General features: G+C 39.8%; 1 protein-coding gene across 1 annotated transcript in view; it reads right to left on the reverse strand.

The window, feature by feature from the left end:
* Nucleotides 1–661, reverse strand: part of LOC144798044 (5-hydroxytryptamine receptor 3A-like) — a 244,100-nt gene extending 243,439 nt beyond the window's left edge. The window contains exon 1 of the mRNA XM_078668821.1: nucleotides 541–661. Coding sequence (XP_078524947.1) covers nucleotides 541–661 — 121 coding nt within the window. The remainder of the gene's footprint in view (nucleotides 1–540) is intronic.
* Nucleotides 662–17,606: the final 16,945 nt, after the last annotated feature.

The raw sequence follows: 17,606 nt of genomic DNA on the forward strand, positions 1-17,606 counted from the left end.
TGTTTCTAGTCAGGGTAAGGGGGATAAACACTTTAGATAACCCCTGCTTACCCCCTGGGTTCCTTGGCATGAGCAGACAGACTTATCCCAAAAGAAATGTGTAAAGTATTTGTTCTCAAGACTCACAGTAATACAGTGATAACACCACAAAAGGACAACACACCAGTTTAGAAAAATAAAGTATCTTTATCTTAACTCAACAAGACCAAACTGACAACAATCCAACCTACATGTAATAGGATTATGACTTTAAAAAGGTTTCAAACAATTGGGTCAATAGAAAACTATGGATGTATGATTTCTCTCAAAGTACCGGTAGATGTGTCACAATTCACAAGGCCAAACAGCTGCAGACATGGGGAGTTTCGAGAAACAAAGAGATGCGTCAGTTCCTGAGACCACAGGAAGGCGATACAAAACTTCTGCTTCACATAGGAGAACTGATACGTTGAATCCAGTCAGTAGGGAAAAGTAATGCGTCAACTCCAAGATGGTTTCGGTCTGCGGGTGATACATCGGGAAAACTTGTCGCACAGGTACAAAGCATAGAAATCCGGGAAGCGTTGACAATTGATGCGGCGGTGTAGAGCTGCTCTGCATTGGTTTCTTCAGCCTTGATCCCTTGATGTGTCGGTTCTTGCAGTGGCAACAGACGCTGCATCCGTTTTGGCAGTGGAGCGGTGATGCTTGGAGATTCTTCTCGCACAGCGGTGCTGCCTTGGAAAAACAGCCCCAAGAAGAGCGATGCTTCAATTTTCTTAGTTCTTCAGGTTTCTTTCAGCTCCCAACAGCAAGCACAACCTCCAGAGGCCAAGACCTGGAACAGGCACCCCCTGGCAGGTCAGAACTCACAGCAGCAGAATTCTGGGGAGCTGGGGGTGAAGTCTTTGAGTCCCTGAGACTTAAGAACAGGAGGTCAGCACACACAGGCCCTTGGAGATCTTCTTCAAGCAGGTTCAAAGCAAAGTTCCAGTCTATGTCCTCTCCTTGGAAGAAACAACAACTGCAGGCTAACCTCACACACCCAAACAGCAAACAGCAAAGGGGCAGTACTCCTCCTCACAGCTCTTCAGCTATTCTCCTTGGAAAAGCTTCCTCTTGGGTCCAGAAGGGAACTAATGTTTTGGGTTTTTAGGTCTAATACTTATACCCCAAAATGTATTTGTTCTCTTTGTGCAAGAGTCTCTGAGTCCAGTCCAAACCAGTTCTGTCCTCACTGGTGCAGTATGACCACAGGGGGTGGAGACCGCATTATGCAAGAGAGACAGGCCCTATTCAGGTGCAAGGAAATCTCCTCCCACTACTCTAAATTCAGCCAAGGTTTATTTAGCTCAGCTCTGAGTCATCCAGCAAAGGCCAGGCACACCTCACCCCCCCCCCACCCCCCCAGAGGCTGTCTACAGTGAATGCACATCCTCAGCCACGGTCACTTTAAAGCCAGACAGTCAACGCACAAACAGGCAGAGGCACACAGAATAGTTAAACAAGAAAATACCTACTTTCTAAAAGTGGCATTTTCAAACATACAATTTAAAAACCATCTTTACTAAAAGATGTGTTATCAAATTCTGAGTTCAAAGAGCCTAAACTTTAATTCTCTATCTTGTCCCAAGTAAGAATTTATACTTGGAAGATGTTACAAAGTATTTCCCATTCTATTTTATGGGGCAGATAGCATTTCAATAGTGACAAACAAAATTAGCAGTATCTCAGTATCAGGATATGTCACTCACATCAGTTAATGTCCTACATTTCACATACACTGCACCCTGCCCTGGGGGTACGGTACCCTTGGGAGTACCATAGGAGTGCCTTACAGGTAAGAAAAGGGAAGGTTATGGTCTAGCAAGTGGGTGCACTTGCTAGGTCAACATGGCAGTTTACAACTGTGCACAGACAATGCAGTGGGAGGTCTGAGATACCTTTTCAGGGCTACTTGTGTGGGTGGCACAATCAGCACTGCAGGCCCACTAGTAGCATTTGATTTGCAGGCCCTGTCACACTCAGTGCTCTTTACTAGTGGCTTACCAGTAAATCAAATATGCCAATCATGGATAACCAATCATGATCACAATGTATACTGAGAGCATATGCACTTTAGCACTGATTAGCAGTGGTAATGCCTTCAGAGTCCTATAGCCAACAACAACAGGTCAGGAGTAAATGAGAGGAAGAAGCAAAATGTTTAAGGATGACCCTGCAAAAAAGGCTAAGTCCAACACTGTCGGTATCTGAACACTCAGAGAAATATGAGTTTCTTTGTCTTCAAATTGGTGACTCATGTTTGATGGGGCAATTCTGGTTGGAAAAACTGTCACCGCTAAGCTTCACCCCTGTTGTGGTTCCTCACGTTAACCCTTAAAGTTTCACCATGGTCTACCACCTTACTCTCCAATCCTATATCCACGTTTACCAAGTTTGCATCTTTTTTGTTTGGTCCTCTCAATACAGTTCAAATGTTCACCAGATATTTAGGACAGTGGCATATTCCTCTTATAAATTGGAGGAGACTGTATATTTACATGTATTCCCAAATCTTATCTGGTCACCATCAAGGCAATCATTCACTTTGCCAAAACAATCACAACTCACTATACCATGGCTCAAGCTTCGCTTGCTTCTTTTCGGACACCAATTAAACAAAAGACATGTTAATTTATCTTGGAAGCTTCCCGTCAAGGGCAAATCTTCAACTTAAAAAATAAGCTCTGTACTGTTGCGGGCGCATGATGCTCAAAGTGCAAATTGCACCTCAACATGGAAATCCTTGAAAGTTAGCAAGTCAAGACTCAGAAACAATGTTTCTCTGGACGTGTATACCAAAAGAAATCCACTTAGCAGCCACTCCAATGTCCCTTTGAAAAGTCCAGCACACCCTGATCTTCGCAAACCACCCAACAGATGACCAACATTTATTTTTGTCTCACCTTGGCCACACTATTACCATTTCTAAATTATTTCCCAGGAGAACATTTGCAGATATAAACATAGTGAGTAGTTATTAGTCACTCTTAACCATTACATTAGAATTTAAAAGTGACCCCCTTCCCCCAAAGCAAAGGCTGAGCTCTATCGATAGCCAAAAAAGAAACAAGGGAAGGAGGTCAAGGTGCTTGTAGGAGAAACAGCGCAAGAATAACCAGACAGAATTAGACAGCAGAGTAAGCAAAGATTGCAAACATATGTAATGGGAATTAAAAATGTAAATGTGATAAAAAGTGCTGCCTTCTTAAGGTGGTGTACATATGTTTGCAAAAAATAAAGCAAGTAAAACATATTACGCATCACAAAAATAAAATACAAAAATGGAAATGGAAACCAAAATGAAAGCAGACATGGCCTTCTAGGCATCGCACTGAAGTGGACTACTTTCTAGGCAGATGTGCGCATGTGCAAGAGCACAATGCAATCACTTATAATGAAGAGGGCCAATGGCTGAAGAGGGCCAACCTGTTGCATCATGTTGTTGACTGTGGCGTCTACTCCAAAAAAAATAAGGCTATGGAAATAAAAGGTTTAAATTACTTTCAGCCACAGTCTATCACTCATGCCTCATTCCATCTTTTTGCACAAACTATGTCCCTTTAGAAGGAGACTTGCCACATGCAAATCAGTCTTGGTCTTGCTCCTATAGGAACTGTTCAGCCATCGCTTAGTTGTTTGGTGCTGTAGACTGGTGTGGGCAGAAGCAAAACGTGAATGACACTTGAATAGACTATGGTGTGCAGAGGGGTAACTGAAAGCCCCTCTGGATATAGGTAATATGTAGGCTGTGGGGTTTTAGATTTAAACCTATAATAACTGATAAAACAACATTGAAAGAAAAATAGCCCTCACCGGTGAAAACATATAAACACTGAAAAAACACCTCGACAACCACAAACTAAATGCCATTAAAGAAAGGAAAAAGAGAGTTAAAGAAATTTTTTTCTTCCTGAAGGGGTCAATACAATGTAACTTTGTTATACAAGCTAGCAGTAAGAAAGACTAACTCTGCTTGAGATTTGTTCTTTAGGGATGCCACTAAAATAGTGTTTCTTCTTCCTTTTACTTTTTTCCGTTTTGTGGCCTTTGGTCTAAAGATGCATGGTTTAGTTTCATGTTTTAGGTCTTGTTTAATTATTTTATAAACTATAGAGAAACAGGAAATATCAAACTCATATTTGATATTTTGGCTGCATTTGATTCTTTCAGCGATAGGTAAAATGGCTAGTTTCATAAAAATCTTTCCTAATATGTGTCATCACATTTACCCACAGAGAATGGGTAAAAACCCCTATTACATCAGACCATAGTTTCTATTGGGTCAGTATTGATAGTAGGTGAATTGCCAACACCTCAGGCTTTAAACATTCAATGCAAGGTATAGTGACAAGTATATATATCACCAAGCATCTGGGATAGTGGTGAAAACATGACACCAGACTTTTGGAAATCATGGAACGCAGTGTCACTTGTAATGCTCTGCAAAAAAGGTTCTTTCCAAGTTCAACAAAGATTGGAGTGATATTGTTTGTATTTGCAGTGATTCAGCTACGTATATAAAAAAGTTGTGTGATAACCTGTCAAAATTGATACCCGAGCTGAAGTGATTCCCTGTAGGAGATCCTTGCCACTTGTTAGATGGTATGCTGAAAGCATCTTTACAATCTTCAGAGTTAATGAGGGATGCTATTGACTTTTTAGTCCATTCTGGTGCACTGTTTTCTTATGCACAGGAACTAAAACACAAATATTTATCATTTTGTGCTTTATGTGGCATCAAAGAAAGAGTCATCCAAACTGTGTCCCTTAGCTGATGGTTCTCAGCCCAAGGGGCTATGAATGCTGAGAGGGCCTTTTCAAAGAAGTTTACATGGGAAGGAAAGAGCGAACGTACATGACCCAAAGACTCACTGAAGAAGTATTGTATGGTGTACTACAATAAGATTAATTTGCAAAAATATATTTGGACCTCATATACACTATAAGTACACTGTCTATATACCATGTTCTTTCAGTGCAGAAAGCAAGCAATAATAAAAGCAAAACGTTCCATAAACACCTGAAAAACACTTTTTCGGTTGTTTTTAGTGGCGCGAAAATGTGTAACCACTGATAACAACTGTTTTTTAAGATATTGAAAACACTGAAAAAACCCCACCAGAATATACCAAAAATAGAAACTGAAAACAGGAAAGCCTAGTGGGTCAATTCTGAATATTGACAAAGCTACAAATGTGGGTGCTCCCAATATTCCCAATGGGATTGCCCTTAGAGTCCAGTTTTTGCACAGTTTTCCTGAATTCATAACGCTGGGAAATCCAGCTCATCATGCAATTATCTGCAGGTGTATTCCTGTGATCTTACATGTTGGCGGTTGATGTTAATTTTGAGTGCCTACGTGTAATTTAGGAGAGCAAAACGTTTTATGATTCGAGCTCAGCATATGGTTTTTATGGCATGAGATGATTAGTCCTAATATAGATCCTAATCTGTAGGCACCTTTAAAAAGGAGCTATTCATCCATTTAAAAGTAAAAGAGACAGACAATGGTCATGGAGAGATTGAACTAAAAAAACAGCCCTGGTAAGAATTCCCTGTCTCTTTAAATGCATTCTTCCTTTCCATTCTTGTCTCTCTTTCTCTTTCTCACTCTGATCAATCTCTATCCCCTCTCTCTCTTTGTCTCATTCTCTCTTTATTCCCCCAGTTATTACAGTAATAAAGAATGGGGAGCAGGAGATAGTGACACATGTCAGCAGCAGTTGTGGCCCTTCAGAAACTATCCCCCAGTTGCTCCAGATCCCCATGGAAATGACACGTGTTAAATAGCCAGTCTGGCCATGACAATAGTTGCACACAACCAATGAAGTGTCATGAAGTTTATTGGATTACCTTAATATCCTAGCAACAGAGTGGTTTTATTTCTAAACATGCACACTGTGTCTCACTTGAGCTTTCCAATTGTTCACCGCATGATGACTGGTGAGGAATGTGCGGTTTTGTTCACATCCAGTTTTATCAGTTGTGTCAGAGTGTATATACAATGTCTTTTTTAAAAATATTTTCCAGAGTCACTCAGACAAAACAACACCCATTTCTGAGAAGAACACAAGGGTTTCTCCTTTTCATTCTAGACATTAGCGGTGCACTTTGTTGGTTCAGTCGAGTCACCCTGAGTTGAAAACTAATTCAACTATCGCCCACTGAGGTATGGTTCCAGAGATATCAGTGTTTGGAAGTCTAGCATCACCTCATCAATCACATTGGATTCTTAAAGACCCATCTGTGATCTAACATGTTGAATGGGACGGGCATTTACAAACATGTCTGTCCCTAAAGTTTGATCATTGCCTTAGGTGCCATTCATAAGTTAACAATCTGTTCTCCAGGAGCAGTTGGTACACTGAAAATTGACTAGCACATTTTAACTTTCACTCGTCCTCGGTTCCGTAACCAACAGCACCTTTTTACGAGTACCAGAACCTGTAGCCCTGGTACACCAGGTACTCACAAACTGAAGATACTATCCACTCTAGCACGGTATCAACCAGTGGCCCCACTGGTTGTGTTTTGTGTCCCAGTCAGGGGCAGCTTCTCCGCAATGGCGGAGCAGCGTCGCCCCACTGGCTCAGAGCCAGCAGGTGAAAAATAAAACGATGTTCTATCATTGTTTAAGTTTGCATTTGCCAGCTCTGAGCCAGTGTATGCAAGGAGAGGCGGGGCATGGGAGGGGGGAGGAGAAGTGCTATGTGCACTCTATAAGTGTGCTTGTGTGTTTGGCCGGCTGTCTCAGGCCAGCCAAACACACATGCACACTTAGGATTCTCCAGTCTGACTGTATACAGCCTGGCCTGAGCAGAGTGTCTTTTTAGCCTGCTTAGTCCAATTCATGTGCTGCTCTGAGAGCAGTGAGGGGATTGTAGATCTGTCCCAGTGTCTGCTGGGAGCAGGAAGAGCTCAGGAGCCGTGACGCAGGAGGTGGCTGGCAACTTAAGGTAAGTTGTTTTTTTATTTTTTATAATTATTATTATTAACACACCTAGAGCTCCCCCTCTGCTCCCTCCACACGACCACCACCCTTTGTTTGTAGTGGCCGCCACTGGTCCTAGTTCACCCTCAAAGTTGATTATTAAATGTTGTACATGATCTCTGTAGCTCTGTTTCAGACCCACTGAGCTGATATCCTTGACGCTGTGAATGGCATTCATTAACTGCTTACCAAGATAAAATGTATACACTGAAGACATTATATGTACATTAGTAGATTTTCTTTTGCAGCTTGATATCCAATATTATGATTTATGTACAGGCCAGAGTCAATAATATTCATGTTCGGCGCCGTCACTGGTTTTATTTAATATTTGTATTTATTATTTAGAATTTTTTTCTATTTCCTGTTTGCCATTTTAAAAAGAAATACAAATATGCTGTAGCTTCTAAACTAGGGCAGAGGGCAAACATTTCATATTGCTTCTGTTACTTTGTTGCATTCAGGGTTTCCGTCAGGCTTTAGGAAAGAAAGTGTAACATTTTTAAGTCACTCCACTTCTTTGGAAGTCTACATATTCACTTTCCCAAATTTCTGGGAGTAAATTAATTCAATCTGAAAAGTGGAAGGAAATGATTACTTTTGGTGGAATCATCTTGCCTCATGTTTTTCAATTCTGCTTTCTGCGACGAAAACAGTCCATCCAGATCAGAGGCGCAACTAGAGCCAAATTTCGGAGGGGGCTAAGGAAACATTTTGGGTTGGGGGGGGTCTAATTCATTCAGCAATAGGCAGAGAGGAGATGCAGTGTCTCTAAGAAGGGGTGCAAAAAACAACAACGCCTCATTAACAAGCAAATGGTCTTTTAAAGACCTGTGAAATACTCGGGTGCGGCTGTGCGTATGCCCGGGAAGCTGTCTCAGCCGGGGCTGCCAGACACGAGGGGGGAGGGGCAGGCAATGGGTGGTGCGCGCCTGATCCAAATGTCAGGAATGAGGAATGGGAATCATAGAGACGGCAATTGAAGCAAACAGATAATTTAGCAATACGTGCCCTGGCCCCTGCTCCAAGGCTGGAAGTGATATTTTAAAGACAACGCCATCTAAGAATGCCTTCGATTGCCTCAAAATTTGGTTCGCTGAGGCACTGGGTGCAGTCCATTTACTGAGCTGTAACTGACGGACAGAGCATTGATCTGTTGCAGCTGTCCTTGACTGCAATCAGTGCAAAGCTTGTGGTTAAGGGTTATAGAAACTAGACAATTCTAAAATGTGCGGGACGATCGGGTTTTCTTTAGTGCACCTGATTTTCACACACAGAAGGGAGCCTGCATTTGGTCAAACAGAAACAGAATGGGAATAAATTACACACACAGCTGTGCCAGGCGTGCATTTCTCAGAGAGGTCACGCTTTTGCCATCTAAAATTTAAAAAAAATCAAATCACTTTCTCAAAAACAAACACTATAAACTCCGAAGCACTTAAGAATTCAAATACATAATTTCTGTGATTTACCAGACTGTTGCCCCCTTAATGGGAAGTCACCCTGAACCTAGAACATTCGAATTGAGGTAGACTCTGAACTCTCTCTGACCCTCCACATCTCATTCGTCGCTAATACCAGCAACTTCCTTTTAACTGCAAATCTGGCGATGTACTCTGGCGTTTCTTGTCTTTCAGCATTGTCTGCTCTGCGTGTCTGAATGCTTATTTTGCTTCCAAGTTGGATGACAGCAAAAGATTTTTTCTTGTTCTTCCTGTCTGTGATGACTAACGCCTAACACGCTTAATACAGCTACTGAGAGCTCTCTTTGTGCTAAAGAAATTATACCATGTTTCGCCTCACCTACAAGATACACGCTATAGGTTTAGTAACTCCTGTGTGATTCCTCTGGATACCCGAGGCACCATGCAGGGGAGAAGAAACAAGCAGTTCTTCCATGGCCCTTCCCTCCAACTAGAACAGAAGAAAGACCTGTATGAGGACTTGCAGGCCTTCAAGCCAAAGACCCAGCAAGTTATAGGTGAGGTCCCCACAGCTAACTACAATTAGCAGACATATGCAAAATCTATAAACACATAAACTGTAGGTTTTTATTATGGTCAAACCTATTACTGGATATATGAAACAAAAGTATATGTAAGAAAGATGATAGATGTAAGCAACACAATAGTGAACATTAGACAAATATATATGATTAAACACCCTAGCATTATATGGTGCACAGACATAATATCGAGGTTTTTTTTCGACCTACAGAAATATCGAGTTTTAAATATGGGAGGGACAGAATATCGACATCAAGAATATCGGTGACCAGAATATCGACCTGAAGGTAAGAAATATAGTTTTTGTTAATATCGAAGTTAGTAATATCGTTTGCAAAAATATTGTTGTTAATAATATCGATGTTTATATTAGTGTTATGTATTTTAGTATGTATTTTATATGTAAGTGTTCCACATTATTCATGTTTTGTATTTTTTTTAAATATATGCATTAAATGTTTAGAAGTAAGTACATTTTGTGTTTTAGTACCGTAGCGGGTTGTGGGTTTCTAGGGCAATAGGGTGGGAAGTAATTTAATTATAATTAAGTAATTATTAATTATTATTTATTGGTATTGGCAATTAATTTATTGTTAATTAATAATGAATTGGTAATTCATTTGTATTAATTGATTAATTGATAATTATATTAATTGCGTTCATTTTTTCACGGAGCGAGATGTGGGTTTATAGGGGAATAGGGTGGGATGTAATTTAATTATAAAAAATAATTAGCATTTTTTCTATTTTGGTATTGATAATTAATTTATTGTTCATTAATTATTCATTGGTACTTCATTTTTATCGATTGATTAGTTAATCATTATATTAATTGTGTTAATTTGTTTGGGAGCGGGTTGTGGGTTTATAGGGGAATAGGGTGGCAAGTAATTTTATTATAATAAATTAATTCATATTTTTTTATTTTTAGGTAGTGATAATTAATTTATTGTTAATTAATTATGAATTGGTAAATACTTTTTATTAATTGATTAATTGATAATTACATTAATTGTGCTCATTTTTTGGGGGGCGCAGGTTGTGGGTTTATAGGGGAATAGGGTGGAAAGTAATTTAACGATAATACATTAATTAATCCTTTTTTGGGGGTATTCATAATTATTTTATTGTTAATTAATTATTAAATGGTGATTACGATTTTATTAATTGATTAATTGATAATTATATTAATTCTGTTAAATTATTTTAGGAGCAGGTTGTGTGTGTGTTTATACGGGAATAGGGTGGAAAGTAATTTAATGTTATTAAAGTAAATATTAATTTCAATTTATTGGTATTCATAATTAATTTCTTGTTAATTCATTATTAATTTGTTATTTAATAAAAAACATTATGTCATTGAAAAGCATGTTAATTCTAACCCTCTGCTATCCAACACCTTCCCTCCAGTTATACTCTCTGGAGTGGGAATAGAAATTTTTACCCCTACGGTATCCAACACTTTCCCTACTGTTCCACTCTCTGGAGTTGGAATAGTAATTTTTACCCCTACGCTATCCAACACTTTCCCTACTGTTGCACTCTCTGGAGTGGGAATATTAATTTTTACCCCTACGCTGTCCAACACTTTCCCTACTGTTGCACTCTCTGGAGTGGGAATAGTAATTTTTACCACTTCGCTATCCAACACTTTCCCTATTGTTGCACTCTCTGGAGTTGGAATAGAAATTTTAACCCCTAAGCTATTCAACACTTTCCCTACTGTTGCATTCATTGGAGTGGAAATAGTAATTTTTACTCCTTCGCTATTCAACATTTTCCCTACTGTTGTACTTTCTGGAGTTGGAATACACATTTTAACCCTTTCACTATCGAACACTTTTCCTACTGTTGCACTCTCTGGAGTGGGAATAGTAATTTTAACCCTTTCGCTATCCAACACTTTCCCTACTGTTACACTCTGTGGAGTCGGAATAGTAATTTTAACCCCTATGCTATCCAACACTTTCCCTACTGTTGCACTCTCTGGAGTTGGAATAATAATTTTTACCCCTTCGCTATCTAAGACTTTCCCTACTGTTGCACTTTTTATGGAGTTGGAATAGTAATTTTAACCCTTACGCTATCCAACACTTTCCCTACTGTTGCATTCTCTGGAGTGGGAACAGTAATTTTAACCCTTTTGCTATCCAACACTTTCCCTACTGTTGCACTCTCTGGAGTGGGAATAGTAATTTTTCCCCCTACACTATCCAACACTTTCCCTACTGTTGCACTTTCTGTAGTTGGAATAGTAATTTATTGTACAAAGATTAAAAATATTGTAATTGTTTCATTAGTTATATATATTTTATATATTTTCATTTATACTTTTGTTGTATGTGTGTATATGTATTTATAAATTATAAAATGTTTTTAACAATTTATAATAATTATTTATGAATATTATTAAGTAAGTATATATATTATAAGTTTAATTTATTTTTACATTATATGTATTAGTTTTTCTAAACATTTTAAAATATGTTTCTTTTAATTATATGTATTATTGCCTTTATTTTACTTTATTTTTTTAACATTTCAAAATGACGATATTTTTAACAACAATATTTTTGACAACAATATTTCTTTACTCGATATTTTTGTACTTACCATCATGTAGATAGGATGTCAATATTCTTGACTTTGATATTTTTGTCACGATATTTCTGAACCTCGATATTGTGGTAGTTGATATTTTGTCAGTGATTCACATAATACATGTACACAAGAATCCTCTACACAGCCTAGAATTCACACTGCTTGTAGCTAACATTCTAAGATGCAAGAGCCAGATACCTGTAGCAAGGCTGGATACACCAGAGCTCATAACGCCCATGGATAACTCTGGACTATGCCTAAGGAACATTCTTAGTGGTGCTTCTAATTGTATCTCCCTAGACACTAAAGTCCTCTATGTCTGGTATACGGAACATTGTGCCCGACTGCATAAGTTCTTATAGAGAGAGTGACAATGGTTTGGAACGGTGTCTACATGCTTTGACGTGTGAGAAAATTAATGTGAAAAATTACACTGGAGCAACACCCTCATATAGAACCTACTGGCGTACTGTGCTTGTTCTGTGTACCTCGTGGTAATGCTAACTCAAAGCACTACCCTCTAAAGCTAGCCCCTCACCTTTCATGGGACTACACTTTTCACATGGTACTATGTCAGATGTTCAACAGAAGAGTGTGACTTACTCTTGTAATACATACAAGTCTAAGATAACTTTATTCTAGTTAGGAAAGCAGTGATTCGGTGGACAGCTGGCTACCTGATAAGCGTAAATGAGTGAGAAATATGTCAATTTAACAAAATATATTGTGTCTTCAATCTGCCTTCTAAGCTTTTAAGTAATATGTGTTCTTTCAGTACTTCATGGGCAGAGTCTTCGCCCAATACTTCATGACAAATGCACGTAGCCACCCCCAAGTAATACGGTTCACGCCATTTGAATATAATTCATTAAAATGTATTGTACTGAATAAACGTATGTACATGTACATGTAAAGTGGGTAAGCAATTATAAGAGATTCAATGGCATCAAGCTTGTAATACAAACCCTTGAAAGGCCTTCTCTCAATATGACAAACAAATACACTATGTATTAATATCCTTACTGAGATATCACACTCATAATCATAGCAGTTGTCTTTCTTATTCTATAGACTGTAAACCTACCCAAACCTTTAACAGCCATATTACACTGTCATGCCTCTGAAGGGATAATATGATAAATGATAATAATCATGTAGAGCTTCTAAACATAGAGTTAGTTGTATGTAATGAAGTCGACTTTTAAAATATGGACTATATTAAAGTCTAATTGAAACTCTCATAGTAATAATGTTGTGTCCTTCATTATCACCTATAACAATTACAAGATGTGAACATTTAAAAGTAAAAGATGTTCCATGCATTGTTTAAATTATCTAACAGTTCCTTAATAATCCTTTAGTATCCCTTAGTGCTTCAAAACCCTGAATCCTTAAAACACCAAAGTACCCCTTAATGCTACCCTCTCTAAACCTTAAAACAATTTACTTCCTCTCCCCAAACCCTTAATGCCCCAAAGTACCCTGTAAGGCTACCTTCTCTGAACCTTAAAACAATTTACTGCACCATAATACTGCCCTTACCTAAGCCCTAAAGACACTTTACTATCCCTTAACACACCTTTCCCTCAACCTTAAAACACCTTGCTACCCATCAATGCTACCATTATATAAACATTAAAAACCCTTAATATCCCTTAACACTACCTTTCCCCAAACCCTAAAAACCACTAACTACCCATTAATGCTACTCTTTCCTAAATCCTCAAGACCTTTAATATCCTTTAATACTACCCTTCCCTGAACCTAAAAACTCCTTACTTCCCCTTATAGCTACCTCTGTAAAAACCTTAGTGCTACTATTCCTGAACCCTAAATATCCATGACTACCCTTTTACACTATATATTCCTGAACTCTAAAAATGGCAAATCACCTTGTAGTAAAGTGTTTTTGTTGCTACCTTTCTCTGAACCCTATGAAACCATTACTAACCCTTAATGCTACCCGTCTATGAACTCTAAAAGTCCCTACTTACCCGTTAATGCTACAAATCCCTGAAACCTACCAACCAATAAAAACCCCTTACTACCCATTAACTTTACTGTTCCCTGAATCCTAAAAACACCTTACTAGTCCCCCACCCCTTTCCCTTCACATTGTAAATGCTCTTTTCTACTTTAGCAGGAGGGTATCCTTGCCCATCAAAACACTTTTATTAGTAGCATTTCCAGTCTCCTTAGGAGAGATAATACGTAATTCGCAATAGAACTATGAAAACACCAATCTCTCTTCTGTATTCTTTTAACATAACTCATACAGGTCTATGAGAGATGCTTAATTTTATTCAAAGGTTCACCGTGCTGCTATATAATTACATTCCCATTTTGTTTAAGCTCTTCTCCCCCCCAGAACATAACATAAACATAACTACATTACGTTTTGCACACAATTCACACTCACAAGCACTTTCAGTTCTACCCATTGCTACTTCATCAGCAGTGAGGAGAATAAACCTATGATAAACGCAACTAAATTTGGAATCCAGATGGTTCACTCATATTCCTGTGGTTATGGGGTCCACCTTTTCCACTCAGCAACACTCTGAGGTGACTGGAGAAAGTCCCTAGGTACGTTTAGCGAAATTTTACCTCCGAGTTTAGAAAGGTTCTTCTGAGCCTCAAAAAAATAGCTCCCGCTTTGTCTTCAGCCCCCTCTCAATTTTCCACAAAGCTAAATACTTCCCACTCACTTTCACACATTTTTAAGTCAAAGCCAATTACAATAACCGATGGTGACATCACGGGCTCTCGGCGTTCAGTCAGTACCAGCCTCAATATTATATGATGGCCTCACATAGACTCTACAGTTCTGGCCGGCCTCTGAATATTCCCATGAATGAAGTCACATATAGCATTCACACAGACAGATATCGTTTTACATGTCCACAAGAACATAACAAACAGTTCTCTGCACTGAAAATCTATTCATTGGCTAATGAGGCATGGACTGGCCCAGTGTTAGATGGCTGGTTCGTCCGTCAACCCTTCCACCCCTTGAAGGAGATACCGCCTCCTGCACCAGTGTCTACTGACCGCAAACTAACAGAGAGTAGCGAGGAGCTGCCAGGCACCCAATAACCTAGCTGTAGTGATAGACTTAGTCCTTCCTTCTTGTTTATGTTTCAGTTGAACTTTCTTTGTACATTCGCTGTCTTGCATCATGTTTATATTTGTAAATGCTGATATTTGTTCTGGCTCACACTCAGCATTCCTTCTCCATGGCACTCAACTACAGCAAGGTCAGTTGCAGCTTGGATTCCTAGGAAGCAGGACATGTAGGACTTGGGCTCCTGTATATCAAGTTTCCTGCTTACCCGATCTACACCTCTTCACCAGCAAAGGCCCCCAAAGATCTCACCATGGAAGAATTAAAGCAGTGATGTCATAGGCAGACCTGGGTAACATGACCAGAATGGCGGCTTGTGCAGGGAACGTGGGACGCATCACCAAACATTACATTGGCACACATAGTAGGCACCTGCCTCCTGTATGTAAAAGGGATGCAATGAGGCCCCTGAAATGGAGAGAGAGAAGCCCAAAACATCCCAGTATGATAGCACACATCAGGGTAATGTGCTGTTGCACCGGACAGAGCGGGGATGGATCAGTGTATCAGGAGTGTGGTTTATGCTGATTGGCTCTTGGATGGACTATAAAACCATTGGTGTGGAAGGTGGTGTGTGGAACGTTGGTGTGTGTGCGCGAGAGTGTGTATGTAGTTTTGACAGGGACAGCAGTTCCTCTTGGCAGCTGACCTTCATTAATGCACCTCTTTTTGCTCCATCTGTATGCTCCATCTGTATGTTTATTCCCAACAAAGGTCAACACAACACACCACAACATGATTCTGAGTTTTATTGGACATTTCAGCCTCAAGGGAGTGGCTCTGCAAATCCAAAGCATGGGGAGTAACACTTTGATGGAGTGACGAAGCGACAGCGTAGACTGGGACCACTGTGCCTGTAAGGGATGTCATATGGGGTCACACTGACCCTTGCACTGGTTTGAGTGGTCTACTTTTTAATAATCTTTCTGCTGCAGATTGTTGGGGAAGCTCAATTGTGCAGGTATAGAAAAGAATGCACCTGTGTTGGCAATCATGTGACTGCAGACATTTTTACAGTCAGGAATATCAAATGCATACCAGTCACGAGACACAAATCGCTGTGGGCTTCAGTCAGAAAAAGGAGGAGGACGTGTATCATTCATGGCCTGAGTCACATGGCAAGGCACAATTTCAAATGTGTGTACTAAGGCCTGCATGTACGAGTCATTCTTGGCACAAGTCACATGACCAGGGATAAGCGTAAGTGTGTGCACATATTAACACCTGCACATATGCAAGTGAACCCAAAGGGCACCACCTGCGTGACCAGGAACGTGTGCGCACAATGAATGGCCAGCACACTGATAGCTCTATATATGGGTCAAGGGAGACAGCCACATGATAAAGGAAGTACACCTGGAGCCGTATTACAGAAGTGCCCCGGGGGCGCACTGAGGGATTGCGCCCGCTTTATACTTACCTGAGGCCCTTTGGTATTACAGAAGGGGCTGCAGATACTTATGCATCCCCTTCTGTAATACTGATAGCACTGGCACATATAAAGCGCCAGCACTATCATTAGAGGACATTCCCTTATTTGCATGCAAATGAGGTAATCTCTTTGCATTGCTCCGTATTACAGACGTGGGCACAGAGACAAGGAAGCTGTCAGGAGGCGCACTGACAGTGTGCCACCTACAAATGGTGCACTATCAGTGCGCCGCACCCTGATAGCAGCCCTTTGAAGGGGGTAAACCCCCCAGACATCCCATCGTAAGCAGGTCTAGTCACTCACTGCACCCGCCTGCAAGGGGATCTCTAATGCCCCTTCAAAGTGTAGGTGGGTTGCTGCCTGCACCATGAAACACGGAGTGGCTTCACGGATCCGCTCTGGTTTCCACATGAATACGCTGCTCCCATGGCAGTGTGAGTGTGCGGCTGCCCCCAGGGCAGCACATTCATCTAATATGCTGTATTTTCCTAGTTTGTGCCGGGTGCACCTTTTAAAAGGTGCGCCCAATGCAAACAAGGAAAATGTGCCATATTTATGATGCAGCCCCAGATGCATTTAGAAGTAAGAGCACCATGACTAATTATTTCTAGTGAACTGAGGAATATTGCTACAGCGTTTGGAGTTTGAAATTGAAATTACAATCAGGAAATGAAGGTGACAGAACTAGTTTATTTGACCTCCACATATTGTGTGTGCTCGGGACCAAGATTTGGAGGATTGGGAGATCTGCCTATATGTTAAGGAAGGAGAGGAAAAGATAACAAAACATTGTAATACTTATTATGTTCTCTGTAAGTTTGAATTGCCATCAATATATCAAATGTACAACCTCCTCCATCATTCCTTACCAAAGCCAGGGAACCTCATATTGACTGGGATTTGCTGGTGGATTTATTCAAGTCTTTTGTAGAGGAGTTGAATAAGGAGTGGTGACTTTGACAATTTTAATTTCTCTTGCTTTAACTTTCATTATGTGCTTTGGGTTTTAAAAAGTTTTTAAACATTCAACCCTTGGAGAACGTAGGAAACCTGAATGCATACCAAATTATACCTAGTTGCTAGAAAGCAAATACATAAAAGGTATCGGGAAAAAGGGAATGTAGATTTGGAAAGAATTCAGAGAGAATGTGAAGCTATTGATCAATATGTAAAGACCTTAAGAGCTTTAGCAGTGTCATGCAAATTTGGGCACATCATCTGATTGAGCATGTGTCGCTGGGCAAAATATTAATGAGGAAAAGTTAAAAGAAGTACAAGAGATTTGGTAGGCAGGATCCAATACCAAACTGAAGAATACCATCAATGCAGCTAGGAGTATTCTGAATTATCAGAGAAATATTTTCAAGACATTTGTAAAAAGACAAATAATATGATGGTACGTTTGGGAGTAAAAGGTAGTGAATATAG

The sequence above is a fragment of the Lissotriton helveticus genome, chromosome 12, assembly GCF_964261635.1.
Source record: "Lissotriton helveticus chromosome 12, aLisHel1.1, whole genome shotgun sequence".
NCBI lineage: Eukaryota > Metazoa > Chordata > Amphibia > Caudata > Salamandridae > Lissotriton > Lissotriton helveticus.